Source organism: Bidens hawaiensis, unplaced genomic scaffold, assembly GCF_021521415.1.
Source record: "Bidens hawaiensis isolate Kalapana, Puna unplaced genomic scaffold, B.hawaiensis_p1.1 tig00002186_1, whole genome shotgun sequence".
NCBI classification, from domain to species: domain Eukaryota; kingdom Viridiplantae; phylum Streptophyta; class Magnoliopsida; order Asterales; family Asteraceae; genus Bidens; species Bidens hawaiensis.
Genome location: NW_027491117.1, coordinates 2,160,892 through 2,176,118, shown reverse-complemented (window position 1 = coordinate 2,176,118; position 15,227 = coordinate 2,160,892). Strand labels below are relative to the sequence as shown.

Genomic DNA, 15,227 nt, shown 5'->3' with positions numbered 1-15,227 from the left:
AGGTCAAGGCCTTAGGTAGATTAAACCATGTTAGAACGCCTCGTAGGATAAACGAGTCGATTCGGTACCGTTAGTAATTATTGTTCGTAATCCGGCAGGCTTTTGAGTTATGGGATTACTTATGGGTCAGGTGAGTTCATGATGCCCCTTCTTACATTTTTACATTTTGGGCTAGCATACACACCATATTACAACTATACCCGATTTTACTCGTTTAAACTAATTGGATGGTATTACCTGGCCTTACTTGTGTTTGTGGGTTCATGAAAATGTGTGTGAATTATATTCTATGCCTTTGGATATTTGAGACTCGTTTATGGTCATATATTCCTTAAGGTTATATATGTCACTTATGGCCTAGGCTCAATGATATAGGCTTACTTGTGTCATAGCATGTCTTGAGATGATATTTATGTATGTATACGCATGTGTTACTTTGTGACCATAGGCTTATTTCATTATATTGTATTCTGGAATGATATATATACTTATATATATATATATATATATATATATATACACGTATGTTTATACATGCGTTACTTTATGGCCAATAATTGGTGATGTTAATTAGTCGTTACTAAGGATGTTTGCTTATGCCTACTTTGTGTTTGCATACGGATGGATGGTGATCTTGGCTGGGCCAAACTATACTACTCAGGTTCTAAAATCCTGTGGCGGGCCCTGGAAAGCCCGTAAGGAGGGAGGCTCGTGTGGCATGATCACCATCGGATGAAATGATATGTGTTTGGATTGTACGTGTGCTCGAACCTGATGTTATTAATTGGATATAAGTGTTTGGGTTGTACGTGTGCTCGACCCTGATGTTATTACTTGGATGTTATGCATAGGGATATAATTATATAGATATATAAGTATGGCTACTTATTGTTTATTATGGCCTAACTGTCCAGATCCCGTTTTTGTATTTAAACTCTTGGAATGATTAATTTAAATGTTAATTATTAAAACTTGAACTCACTCAGCTGAAGCTGACTTTGTGTGTATGTTAGTGTGAGTTTCAGGTTAGGAGGAGGATGCTTACCGCTTGGACGTGCTCAAGGCTACTTGGACGGTTGAAGGTATATCTAGTCGGAAAGTTTCAATAATGAACATTGTCCTTTTCAATTATTACTAAATACATTAAATTTTGTTTTGGGCATCATTCCCCCTTTTAGGGAACTTGTTTTAGTACTTGTGATTTTCCGCTGTTTATTACTCTGAAATGATTTAACAAGATGAATTTGTTTAACTTTAAAATTTTGAGAATTTTTGGATATGATGACCAACTGTAGGATTCCCGGGATTCGGGGTCTTACATCCACTTGTCATTCTATTTCTGTACTACCACCACGTTAGCTAACCATCTCGGGAACTTGACTTCCCTGATCATATTAGCTTTCAACAACCTCTCAATCTCTTCTTGTATAATGACATTTCTTTCTGGGGCGACCTTCCATCTCTTTTGTTTGATTGACCTGAAACTTTTGTCCAAACCCAATTTATGAGTAATCATGCCCAACAGTTGCATCACCATGGAGTTTATATACGGAAATGGGAAAGGATCTTTAGGGCAAGCCTTGTTGAGGTCTGTGTAGTCGACATAGACTCTCCACTTGCCATTCTTCTTCTATACTACCTCCACGTTAGCTAACCATCTCGGGAACTTAACTTCCCTGATCATTTTAGCTTTCAACAGCCTATCAACCTCCTCTTGTATAATGACATTTCTTTTGGGAGCGAACTTCCTTCTCTTTTGTTGGATTGGCCAGAAACTATTGTCTAAACCCATTAGGAGTAATAATATTTTTGGAAATACCTGTCATGTCCTTGTGTTTCCATGTAAAGGTAGAGATCCTACTTCTAAGGAACTTGACCAACTGATCTTTGATTTCTTTGCAGATCCCGGTCCCTATCAACACTTTGACGTCGGAATCCTGATCATCTAATTGTACTTCTTTGACTTATTTCTCAGCTGCTTCCAAGACATCTAGTGCTTTGTTCTTTGATTGCTATGCTTGAGTTGATTTAGCCGTTGGTTTCATCGACGAGGCATAACAGTCTTTAGCTTCTTTTTTATCATTTTGAATCTTGACGATTCCCTAAGGCGTCTGTATCTTGATGCACTTGTGATAGGTTGAGGGAACCGTTTTCATCTCGTGGATCCAGGGTCTGCCTAAAATAACATTGAAAGAAGTCAATGCATCAATAACACAGAATTTATGGATAGAGTTTACTCCCTCAATATAAACTGGAAGCTTGATCTCCCCCACTTCACTCTTGGCTTCTCCACTAAATCCCCACCAGAAGACTTTGTCATGATCTCGGATCTAGAATCAGCATCCTCTTCAGGGTGTCCAACTAGATGATATTCACCGAACTTCCATTATCCACCAAGATCCTGCGTACAAAACAATTAGACATGTAAAGGGTTATGACCAAACCATCATGGTGAGAATCCTGAATATTGTTTATGTCCTCATAATCGAATGTGACTTCGCATTCTCTGGGCATGTTCATCATCTTAGTTGGTCCCTCAGGCTTTTCTGCTTTAGCTACTTTGGCGCTCCTTCTAGCTGCTATGTAGGATGTGCCACATATATCTGATCCTCCCGAGATAATATTCACGATCATAGCGCCCGATGGTGATTTCGCCCTTTTGGGATCTTTCTCAGGATCCCCGTTTTGATTCTTCTTTCCCAGCAACTCTTTTAAGTGACCTTTGCTGAGTAGATAGTTATTCTCCTTCCTTAGAGCAATACAGTCTTCGGTCATGTAACCGAAATCTTCATGAAAAGCGCACCATTTGGACTTGTCCTTCCAGGCACCATTTTTCTCGTTCTTTCGTGGCCATCTTGCCTATTCACCTAGATCTTGCATAGCGCACATTAATCCAGGAATATCAACTTAAAAACAATAATCATGTAACTTAGGATAAGGTTCATCATCGTCATCATCATTTACTGTTGGTACATGTGTGTCAGTAGTTCATAGTCTAGCATTTGTAATTGAGTCTGTAATGTAATTATGCTTATGATTATATTTATGTTTTTGTACGTGCGAAGTTGTCAACAAGTTCGCTCAGGCGAACTTGTTGAACCAGCGAAGTTATTGACAACTTTGCCTATGGCGAAGTTGTCGTGTATATAAACTGTTCAGCGGAACAGTTTCGAGAGTTGGTTTTTTAGGTTTTCGTTTCAGTTGTTCAGTGAACGAGTTACGTGTCAGTGTCTGTAATAGTGACCTCGAGTCACGTGTTCGGTTATCAATATAACGTGTGCTTTCATTGTTCGTGTGTTTGTTTAAACATATTCTGCACTCGTATCTAACTACGCAGGGATTCCGCACCTGCGCAGATAGCGACATCCCGTGTTTGTGAAGAGAGAAGGATGTGACTTCCTGCTGGTTCAAGTCTACGTGGATGATATCATTTTTGCTGCATCAAGAGTATCCATGTGTCAGGATTTTGAGGCTGTCATGAAGAAACGATTCGAGATGAGTGCTATGGGTGAACTAACTTTCTTTCTAGGATTGCAGGTTGATCAGAAGAAGGACGGGATGTTCATTCATCAAACGAAGTACGTTCATGATGTGCTGAAGAGATTCAAGATGGAGGACAGTTCGCCATATGACACTCCAATCTGCGTCAATCACAAATTGGGCGCTGAATCAGATGGTGACGCAGATGTGGACCCAACTCTGTATCGGGCGATAATAGGTTCATTAATGTATTTAACTGCTTCTAGGCCTGATATAATGTTTGCTGTTTGTCTTTGTGCACGTTTTCAGGCAAATCCGAAGGAATCTCATTTGAAAGGTGCAAAGAGGATACTACGGTATCTCAAGGGCAAGCCGAAGCTAGGGTTGTGGTACCCAAAGGGAGGAGACATTGAACTGGTGGCATATACAGATTCTGATTATGGAGGATGCAATCAGAGTCGGAAGTCGACAACAGGAGGCTGTCAGTTTCTTGGAGGAAGATTAGTTTCCTGGCAGTGCAAGAAACAGACATCAGTTGCAATCTCAACATGTGAAGCTGAATACATGGCAGCATCCAACTGCTGTTCTCAGGTTTTGTGGATTCAGCAACAATTGCGCGACTATGGTCTGAATTTCTTACTCACTCCTATTTTAATTGATAACACTGCCGCCATCTCAGTAATTAACAATCCCGTGAAGCACAGTAAAACTAAGCATATTGACATTCGTCATCACTTCATACGGGATTGTGCTGAGAAGAAACTGATCAAGATCGAAAAGGTTGATACGTTGGAAAATTTTGCTGATCTGTTTACAAAAGCGTTTGAGAAATCCAGATTTCAAAACCTAATTGAGCTGAACGGGATGATCAATCCCGAGTAACCATGTCTTTGTATTTATTTAAAAAAAAAAAAAAAAAAAAAAAAAAAAAAAAAAACGTCACTATTGCTTAAAATTAGTCGGTTACCTCCGTTTGACGGACATATCCACGGATATGTTTTGGTCCTCGTTTCTACTTAGAAAATGAGGGTCGCCATTAACCAGATGACTGAAAGTGACCGGGGCAGTTATGATGTGTTTTCTTTAAGTCGCTGAAAATTAGTCGGTCATACATAGTTAGAAGGACACATACTGGTATGTGGTCGGTCCAGTTGATCCATTGGATCTTCAGGATTGCCGTTTACCTGAAGACTTTGACTTGATCGGGGTGACTGAAGTCAAAAGTTTTGTTAATGGGAAATGAAATTACTTTTCAAGTCTATCACTTCGTATGAAGTAAATGTGCTATGTTTAACAGAAAATAGATCCAACCTTGGAAAATGATATATATACTGATTGTGTGTGCTTAACTAGTGAAGTTATTAAGCTTAAAAGGCTTTAGAACAGTCATTGTATGTCATGGTAATTTTTATGGTGCGTAAAAGTGTATGTGATACTAACTTAAACTACTCGATTTTACGTGGAAACTCCTTAAGAGTGTTGAATGTCTTCATACATATCTTTCCGAATGATAGGCAGAAAAGCGACTACCCAGTCATACACGAGCCCGTGAGTGTTCTGATTCCCGTAAAGAAAGCATTTCAAGACACTGCAGTGATCCAGATTCGGGACTTGCAGTGGTTTAGTACTCCGAAGTCTATAAGTATGTATGGTGAAAAAAAAAAAAAAAAAAAAAAAAAAAATGTGTATATTTTCAGTACTTATGAGTCATAGTCACAATCAAGACTTCTCAATTCTGGAGTAAGAAAAGAACGGGAAGCAGACAACGAGTATCTACAAGTTAATCAGACACTATGGGTCGAAGTCAATTCGGGGTGACTTGGGTATAGCCAAATACGCTTTGAGAATAGATAGAAGGCTTCATTATCTTTGAGTTGTTGCCTACTTAAAATTTTGAGCTCAACTGAACCTTAATCCGTATCACAGAAACGATGAAAACCATTTAAGTTATTTACATGCCTACAACCTGTTTCTCTATGTCATAATACAGCTAAACACGGATCCAAGTGACAGTCACGTAGTTAGTATGATTCCTGTTAGGATCTTTTCTAAAAACGTAGTGGTCCCTGACTAGACTGAAATTTGATCCCTTATTTCGTTAAATTTTTATAAGTTTTTCTATTTTTGTAGTTATATTATTTTATAACTGGTTACTTGGACATGATCATTTTTGTTTAACTCTTTTTGGAAGCTTCTAATGTTAAGTGCAAGATTCTTCAAACTTAAAGGGTTTATTTTAAAATTACGGGCGAAGTTGTTGAATTCGGCGAAGTTGTGCTTAACTTCGCCAAGGCAAAGTTAAGCGTAACTTCGCCTGAACAAACTCTGCCCTATATAAAGACTTTGAAACAGTAACAGTTCATTATTCTCAACTTATTCCGGCGAATTTACAAATAATTCCGGCGAACTTGATTTCCTTTTCGATTTCGATCTTTGTTTCCAGTTTCTTGTGTTCATTGACGGTATGTGTTGTCAATATCATTCCCAAACATACTCGTTCGTTATAGTTTTACCCGGTTCGAGACCTCGGGTCGTCGAACCTTCAAAACCTAGTTTTTCAACCGTGTATTACGTGTTCATGGACGACCTTTTCGTCTCAAAACCATTAATATAAGATGTTCTCTACTCCTGGATCGTCAAATCGTTGCGAAAACATCGGATCTATGCCCTTTGAATCTGAACAGTCGCCGTTTCAGATTCAGGCGAAGTTAAGGTTTAGGCGAAGTTATCCACAACTTCGCCAAGAGATTAATTTCGCCTGTGGCGAAGTTATCCGTAACTTCGCCTTGAACTCAATTTCGCCTGTGGCGATGTTGTAATAAGGCGAAGTTATCATCAACTTCGCCTATACCAATTCACTTAACAGCTCTTAGACGAACTTACAGATGAAGCGAAGTTTTTCCCAACTTCGCCTCACCGTTAAGTTCGCCTATACAGGTTTACTCACAACTTCGCTCGTGGTACATAGCGAACTTGTGAGTTGCTTACACATTGTCTAACTTGTTTTGTTTTGTGCAGATATGGCTGCTATTGGCGGTGCTGGTGGTGACAACGGTGATGATCAACGACAATTCTTTCCGGCCCATAATCAGTATATCATTTTAGATCCAGACGCAAGAGGCGTAGAAGACTACAGGGAGATAATCACATTTCTCCAGCGATCAAGAGTCTTTCATGCGATCACAAATACACTGCCCATTTCACTACCTAACATTGAAGACTTTTGGCAGACAGTGTACTATGATTGCAGGCCTGAGCCTCCGGTGATGCGAGCAACCGTAAATGGTCATGACATACAGTTTTCTTCGGAAGATATACGGTTGGCTTTGCGGTTTGGGGAAGAAACAAGAGATGACCCAACGGGGTTCGTAGCTCCTTTTCGTGATGGAGCGTATTTGAGGATGGGTTATTCGGGTCCACTGGGGGACTCGCAGAGGAGGAAAGGGTTTTTGCTGGATCAGTGGCGCTTCCTGATGCATGTGTTGATTGTATGCATGTCTGGGAGGAAGGCAGGAACGGATGGGATGGGCGCGACGATGCAGTCTGCCATGGCTGCACTGACGTACAACCGACGATATTCCTTTAGTCAGATGATCTTTTACGAGATCGATCGTCAGAGAAGGGCTGTGGCGCGTGAGCGATTTATCATGTATCCTCGATTCTTACAAATGATTCTAAATCATGTCGCTCCGTCGCTACCGCAGAGACGCCCTATTAGATACGTCGAATGCGTGACGAAACGTATCTTTGCTCAGTGCCGCACTTCGAGCACTCGTAGCAAGCCTGAGCTGCGTCCCAGGCATACTCCATTATTCGGGTATCTCATCAACCCGGGGTATGTTCCTGCAGGAGGGGACGAGTTCAGAGACCCACAGCCACATCAGGCGGCAGCACCCCATGCTGTACCAGCTGCGCCTGCTGTATCTACTGTGGTTTCTGTTGCTGTGCCAGCTGCTGCATCTTCTGCTGTGCCTACTACTGAAGATGTAGATCTTGATGCTGCTTTTAGTGGACATGGTTTGTTTGATATGGATGTATCAGTTTCTCAGGTCATGGATGTTACTAGAGCAGTTACTTCGGTAGCTGACTCCGATCTTGACGAAACGTTTGCTGAAGCGAGACGACTGATGGTGTCTCGGGAGAGAACTACGGGAAAGAGGCCGAGAATTGTTGACGAGGATGAAGAGGACGTTGATGAAGAGGAAGCAGTTCAGATTGTGCTCAGACGTTCACGAAGAGAACGGACAGGTATGGGTTCGGGAGCTGGAGAATCTTCGAGGCTGGTACGTTTTGCTCCACCTGCCTTGTCTGGTATGTCTCTTATTCCTACTACAGCACAGGTTACTGCTGTCGAGACGTCGGCCCCAGCAGTTGTGTCTCTACCACCCCAATCGCTTACTCCACCGGTGGTAGTTGCACGATTTGTTGAGTCGACCGTCACCACTACTGCAGGGTTACCAAGTGTACCACCTGCGGTCACTTCTGCTGCTGATGTCCCGCCAACTCCAACGCCTACTTCTGACAACGAAAGGATTGCATCGCTAGAGCGGATTGTTGCTGAACAGACAAAGACCATTCAAAGCCTAGTGGAATCCAATCGACTACAAGCAGCCCTCCTGGTTGAACACGGACAAGTAATAGATGCCTTCAAGGCATTCTTGGCATCTCAGGGGGAGAAGACTTGTAGGGGAGATGAGTTGAGGACGAAACGGAGAGAAGATCATGACGATGATCCCAATGCACCGGAAGGTGCAGGTGGTGAGCTGCCAAGAACCTCTCAGGCTCTTGGGGCTTCCACAGCTGAGGGGGAGTCTACAAGTGCAGCCGGTGACGACGTTGTAGATGTGGATGATGATGCTGATGTTGAAGATGTTATAGATGCGTTGAAAGAGTTGGATGAGGAGGATGATGAGTTTATGAATGAAGATGATGTGCTGCCTGTTGATGAGATCGAGAGGATCGGAGAGCAGATTACTGTTGAAAACGTGATAGAGGAGGGTGAGATTGTAGATGACTCCGTGGAACACGAGATTTTGGAGGTTGAGAGACCAAAGTTGGGTGATGAGAGCGTGGTGGAAGATACTGAATGGGAGGAACAACCGAATTGGAAGGAGAGTTGTGCTCACTGGTTCATAAAGACGAAGAAGCCGGCGGTCCCTAAGATTTTCAGAAAAAGTTACAATATTAAGGGATACGCAGAAGCTAAGAAAGGTATTATCTGCTGGTTATATGACGAGCAGCTGCGGCTCTTCGTGATCAAGAGATACGATGGCATTCAGTACTTCAGGAGAATGTTGAGATCTCTAAACACACTGCCAGAATGTGAGGTAAAAGATTTAGCCAGACTGGGATTGATAAACAGAAGTGAAGACAACATGGCTAGAATCATCGGGAAGATCGTGTGGAAAGAGTGCGTTAAAGAGAAAAAGTTTGAGCTACTGAAACCACAAAAGGGGAAACTTGTCGAAGACAAGGATAGAGGTCTGAGAGTTGATGGAAAACCTTGGATGGTTATGAAATATAAACCGATCCGGTGCCTTAAAGAAGTACCGATGAAGCTCATGCCCAAGGACGTGCTCAAAGACCTAAAATGGTGGTTCGTGGACTGTGAGACAGCGGAGGCGGTTATGGAAGATGAGGATGAACAAGAAGTGCTTAGGGTTTACGACCCGATGCATCTTGTTAATCTATCGCAGGCTGATCTGAAAATGCTCAACGAGAAGAAGATCTTCTACATTCCTGCTTGGAAGGATCAAGCTAGGAAATATCAACGGGTGGTGTCGGTATGTGTTAGAGAGGGAGCGCACGCGTAGAGATGCAAGATTACAAGACTCAAGATTTGAAAATCAAGATATGAAGCTACTGCCAAGGGGGAGTCTGTTGGTACATGTGTGTCAGTAGTTCATAGTCTAGCATTTGTAATTGAGTCTGTAATGTAATTATGTTTATGATTATATTTATGTTTTTGTACGTGCGAAGTTGTCAACAAGTTCGCTCAGGCGAACTTGTTGAACCAGCGAAGTTATTGACAACTTCGCCTATGGCGAAGTTGTCGTGTATATAAACTGTTCAGCGGAACAGTTTCGAGAGTTGGTTTTTTAGGTTTTCGTTTCAGTTGTTCAGTGAACGAGTTACGTGTCAGTGTCTGTAATAGTGACCTCGAGTCACGTGTTTGGTTATCAATATAACGTGTGCTTTCATTGTTCGTGTGTTTGTTTAAACATATTCTGCACTCGTATCTAACTACGCAGGGATTCCGCACCTGCGCAGATAGCGACATCCCGTGTACGATCCGTCCAGGAGCCTACATTTACCACGTTGACCCTATCGTTCTTGGAATATGGTTTGGGTCGGTATGGTTTAGATGATGCCGACTCCCTGTTTGGCTGATTGTAGTTGTTGGAGCCATCCAGCCTTTGCTGAATCATTCTGTCTTCTTCCAGTCTGATGAACCTCAAAGCCTTATTTCTTGCTTCATCCATATTCCTATAGTGATTCATGACGAGATCATCATAGAAAGGGGTATCTTTCTTGAGACCCATCTTGAAAGCTTGCACAATCGTTGAAACATCCAGGTTGGGGATCGCGAGAGTTTCCTTGCTGAATTTGCTGACGAAATCCCTAAGAAGTTCATCGCGGCCCTGCATTACTTTATACAAGTCACTATTTAAACTTTTGAAACTTCTACTGCAAGAAAACTAGTTATTGTATAGATTAACTAAACAAGCAAAAGATTTAATAGAGAACGGAGGGACACTCAGGAGCCATTTCAACGCAGCTCCGGTGAGGGTTGAGGCAAAGCCTTTGCATAAACAGGCTACCTTGAGATTTTGAGGTATAGGATTGATCTCCATTCTTTCCCGATATTAGGCGACATATTCTTAGGATCCATGGTTCCATCGTATAGCTTCATCCTTGAAGTCTGGAATCGCTTTGGGATCTCAACATCACATATGGGGGTGCGAATCTTAAGATCCTATGACTGCTTGGAGCTACCTCCGGAATCGGCTGGACTATACCAGGTACGCTAGAGATTAATTACTTATGTTTTTGCCATTCCTTCTGCACCATTGGGATAATACCGGAATCTTGCGCAACATCTTGGTTAGTAACAGGTATAATAACAATATGAAAATTACCAGTATCAAGAATCCTAGCTGGGGATCCTAGAATAAAACCGAATTCCCGAGTGGGAGTTGCCCTCATGGCCTGGACAATATCAATCGTTCTGTTTGTTGATTGCATGGAAGGAAGTCATCATAACGATTCCCTTGGGATCCCAACACATCAAAGTTCAGGTTCCTAGGCAGGAATGGAGTGAAGTATTCTTCCGACGGCTTCTTCGCTTGTGCCCAGATATCCCGGAGCTCCCTTATAATAGAGTTGTTGGTTTGCTTCTGTGTCTCCATGTGTTCTTTCATCTACATTAAAACATCAAAAATATCATAATTAGACATAAGGTTGCGCCTCGTGTTGAGAGACCCAGATCTTTGGAGTGGCATGCCAGATGAAGGCCTTGTTGTATAAGGAAGCATGTTTCTTGATCCTCCAGCTCCTGAGTTGTTAACGCTGACGTTGGTCGTCTTCCTCTGGACAACAGGTGGAGGAGGAAGTGGTTAGCAGCTCCTGGAAACTACGGTCGGCACGGATGAAGATGTAGCTTTTGATTTAGAGGCCATTTTTGGGTATAGATTGGTAAGGTAATGGTTTAGGATGGATTTAAATATAGATTTGAGTATGAAAAACACCACTTTCCCCCTATGGGCGCCAAACTGTGTTGGTCAAAAATTACTGAGGCAATAACTGAACAAATTTGTTAAGTGAGGTAATGTGTTCTTCAACAGTGAGGTAAGTAATATAGTAGACAAGTGCGTTAAAGTAAAGGTGAACATAGCGATGTAGCGTGGAAAAACCTTAGATCCCGGTGAGGACCTTTGGAAAAAAACCTCGGGAGAGGAAAATTATCCGCATGTCTCAATTTGTTAATAAGTAAAATGTGTTACAACTCAAGAACTAGTGATGAACAAGTCTAGAGTACGGAGAGTGTTAGGGCAGCGTGAGTTGATGTAAGTAAGCGTCCTGTGTTGTTCATCATAGCCTCATTATATAGTATAAACAAGTTCCTTGACATTAATAGCTATTAACTACACCTATGAAAGAGCCGTTGGACTGGTATTGCTTTGTCTTCACGCTCTTGATCTTCAAGCAACGAGTTACTAGCCACTGGGAGTTGTTAATAGGATGTTTCTGCTAAGATAACTTCACAATTGTAACTGACAGCGACTATCCTCGGCATTTAATGTGTTTTTTAATGAAATCATTTGTCTTTGACGGTTACATAACTTGTTCTAGTTGTTTGATCAAGAATTTAATGCATTTTCATTATCCTTAAGTCTTCAAAACGTTCTGCAAAATTATAGCCGTTAGTGAATAATACAACAGGTCCAAGATACCAAACTTGTTTGGGATCCTTCTAGCAAGTTACGAAGGCTCAGGATCCCTAAGCGAGAATTTGAACCAAAACAATGCACACTGAGAATACTTGATCTAGAGCATATATCAGAATAATAGATCCACAATACAAAAAAATTTGAGCCCTAACAATTGCGCCCAAAATGGTAGTTGTGATAAGGTCGTAGCTGTCATTTTGCCTTCAATTTCAAATTAGCCTATATAGGGGATGTGATAAGAAAAGCTAGATCAAATAATAAATGAGTACACTAAAATAAGGATAGAAATTTGAATTTAAAACTCCCGTCTCTTGGTTAAATAGCCTCAACCATCATCACTTTCTATTTAGCAATTGACATCTTGGATCATGTATTCTTCTCCTTCCGCTTCCTCTTTTCATTTAATATTGGAGAAATGTCGAATAAGGAATCTCGTTCTTTTGTAAAAGTTAACCCTAGGACAGATGATTATCTACAACCTCAAAACCTACTCAAGAATCCATCTTCAGAAATTTGCAAGTTCACAGATCCAGAATTTCAAGCCTATCCTCTTGCTTTCCTCCTGGCACTGTCTTCAGACCTTTCAACCCTTCTGCTAGAAGCGATTTCGCATCTCAAACCTGGGTGTGCTTTCCTAGTCTCCCTTTCCTTATAGGTTACAAATACCCCTTTCCAGATTTCACCCAGAGATTATTTAACTTAACCGGCATTAACTACTTTCAAGCTACGCCTATGCTGTGGAGAACGCTGTATACTCGGGAAGAAATCCTTGAGAGAGATGACCTTGACTTCGGCCTTTCAGAATTATCTTACCTGTACACTCTTGTAACCCATGGTTCCGGCCGTTTTGTTCTTAAATTTAAACCACATCAGTCGATTCCCTTCTATTTGACTACCCAGAACAATTCTTCTTGGAAGAATCATTTTTCTTTGTGAGGATAGATTCGATCCCTGGTGGTGAAAACATACCCTTGAAATGGATCAAAAAGGGTAGGATCCAAGATCTTTGAAAGTTCTGCTTGCATTTTATTCCTTTACTAATCTGTATTGTTTCTATTTGTAGTGGATAACTTCGCTCAGCTTTCCAAGCTCCTTGATGTAGAGGAGATAATAGAAGCTTTTTTTGCTTTAGACCCCATTGGCCGAACTTTCAAAATTAGTTTTCAAGATTCCTCTCAAGAATCAAGCCAAGAAGAACCGAAAACATCTTCAACAAGAAAAATCTCAAGAAAGCTACGATAGAAGTTGATAATTTGCAAAAATAAATGCTAATAGATGTAGATACTTATCTTTTTTTTTTTTCATATATTGTTTAGGTGATTAGAAATCAAGCATCAAGTCAGCAATCAAGTAAGCCACTAAGTTTTCCTTAGAAGATATCGATGGCTTGCTTTTACCCCAAAGTTGTAAAGAAAGAAGCTTCGAAGGCTATTGCCGTCTCCAAGACTAGAGCAGTCACTACCAACGCCAAGTCTACTATCAAGAAAAAGAAATCCTTAGAACCAGAAGGGACTTCAAGGATGTCGAGAGCAAGGGCGAAGCTTAATGAGGGCATGGGCCCCTATTTTTTTGCACAGTAGTGTAAATTTACCCATTTTCATCAAAAAATTTATATACATAGTGTAAATTTACTCGTTTTCGACTAAAAGTTTGAGCCTATCCCCCTCTTTTATGAATTTTTTTAATGTATTTTTAGTCCGCCCCCCCCCCCCCGACCAACTCATCCAAGCTTCGCCACTGGTCGAGAGGCAACTACATGATACTTTAACTGGGGTAAAAATACTTGATTCTACTTAATTGAGCTTATTCTCTTTGAGGGTTCTGTATTCTTCTGAGTATATTTTCTGCTTTGTCCTAAATTATCTTTAATGTGCAGGCCATGAGCGGTGTTAGGAGCTTTTATGATAAGATTGTCAAGGAGCTGGAAGAGACCCTCACTGGCATGCGAACCATGGCTGCTTCTAAGGATAAAACGGTGTCCAAGATGATGAAGGAGAAGAAGCATCTTGAGGATCAGTTGTCGGCGATCGAGGCCAGGATCCAGGATGAGGTGAAGCAGGCTACAGACGAGGCTAAGGTTTGGGAAGCTAAATACGTGATGCAATATAGGATTAAGATGGCTAATGAAGCTAGTGATTTAGCCTTTGATAGGTCAACATGGGAGGTGGCTAAATGGAACCAAGTTTTGACTGTATTTGGTGAGGATGAGGAGGAAGCACCAGCTGGTGAAGACAAGGTGGCTGAAACCAGTACAAGTGGGGTCAAGGATGAGAAGAGTGAAGGTGCAGCGGATGGTGATGCTGCTAAAGTGGGCGATGAAGGATATAATGCCTAGGCCTGAGCCCACTTTTTTAGTTGTTTTATGGTATTTGATGTTTTTATGAATCACATATCTATAATCAAACAATAGTTAATTTTGGTTAAGAATATATGATCCTTAGACAATTGGAGGGTGGCAAAGGTGGAGGAATCCTCTCTTTTTGGGGATGAAGCCTTTGACGCCCTTCTTTTATTTTCCTGCATGTCATGAACAAACTAGAAACACCTCGTTTAGCCCGGGTGGATGGGCCACGTTTTGAGGGTGAAGCCCGGGCTAACACTTTGGATAATGAAGGTGGTTTATCAGTAATATTAACCTTTTAGCCATGTTTTATATTGTTTATTTCTCAGAAAATTTGTCATCACTTAGGTTGTAAATTTTTTTAAATATTCTTGATATTATCTTGAGTATGTTGGGATTTAAGGATCCTTAATCCTTAATAATAACAGCTTAAAGTGAGTTAACTTTACACATAAATTTAATTAAATCAAGATCATACCAGAGAGTCTGATTTAAGCTTAAGCTATCATCAAAAATAGAGAAGTTCAAAGAAGACATGTGAATCCAAGGATGTGTGATCCTAGAAGGGAATGATTGATCCTTCTCATGGATACTTTTGTGAACTTGTTAAAAATAACTTAATACTTGGGGTTAAACCATATAAATTGAGGTCAAGCCCAAAATTACTGGCGACTCACCCAATCTATGGACAAGCCCAAACATAAGTGACGTGAAAGCACCAAAACCTTAGCTAACATGAAAATGTTAGAAACCTTTGGATAACGAATGTATGGTACATCAACCATTATTTTTAGGATCCTCCATATAGCCAACAACAATGAAATGGTCAGCCACTAAGCGTGGACGGGTCCCATTGCCTCAAACTATACTTAGATAACGTGCGCTACAGGCATGGTGTCAAAACCCAATTCGTGTGAAAAGTGAAAACCTTTAAACCTTAGAAGGTATCAAATACC

At 41.1% G+C, this 15,227-nt stretch overlaps 1 protein-coding gene across 1 annotated transcript; it reads right to left on the bottom strand.

The window, feature by feature from the left end:
- Positions 1–2,361: 2,361 nt before the first annotated feature.
- LOC143609919 (uncharacterized) lies at positions 2,362–12,764 on the bottom strand. The gene is made up of 4 exons (XM_077084540.1): positions 12,744–12,764; positions 10,767–10,901; positions 9,795–10,121; positions 2,362–2,859 (listed from the first exon to the last, which is right to left on the bottom strand). The coding sequence occupies exons 1-4, from the start codon at positions 12,762–12,764 to the stop codon at positions 2,362–2,364; spliced, it is 981 nt and encodes a 326-aa protein (XP_076940655.1).
- Positions 12,765–15,227: the final 2,463 nt, after the last annotated feature.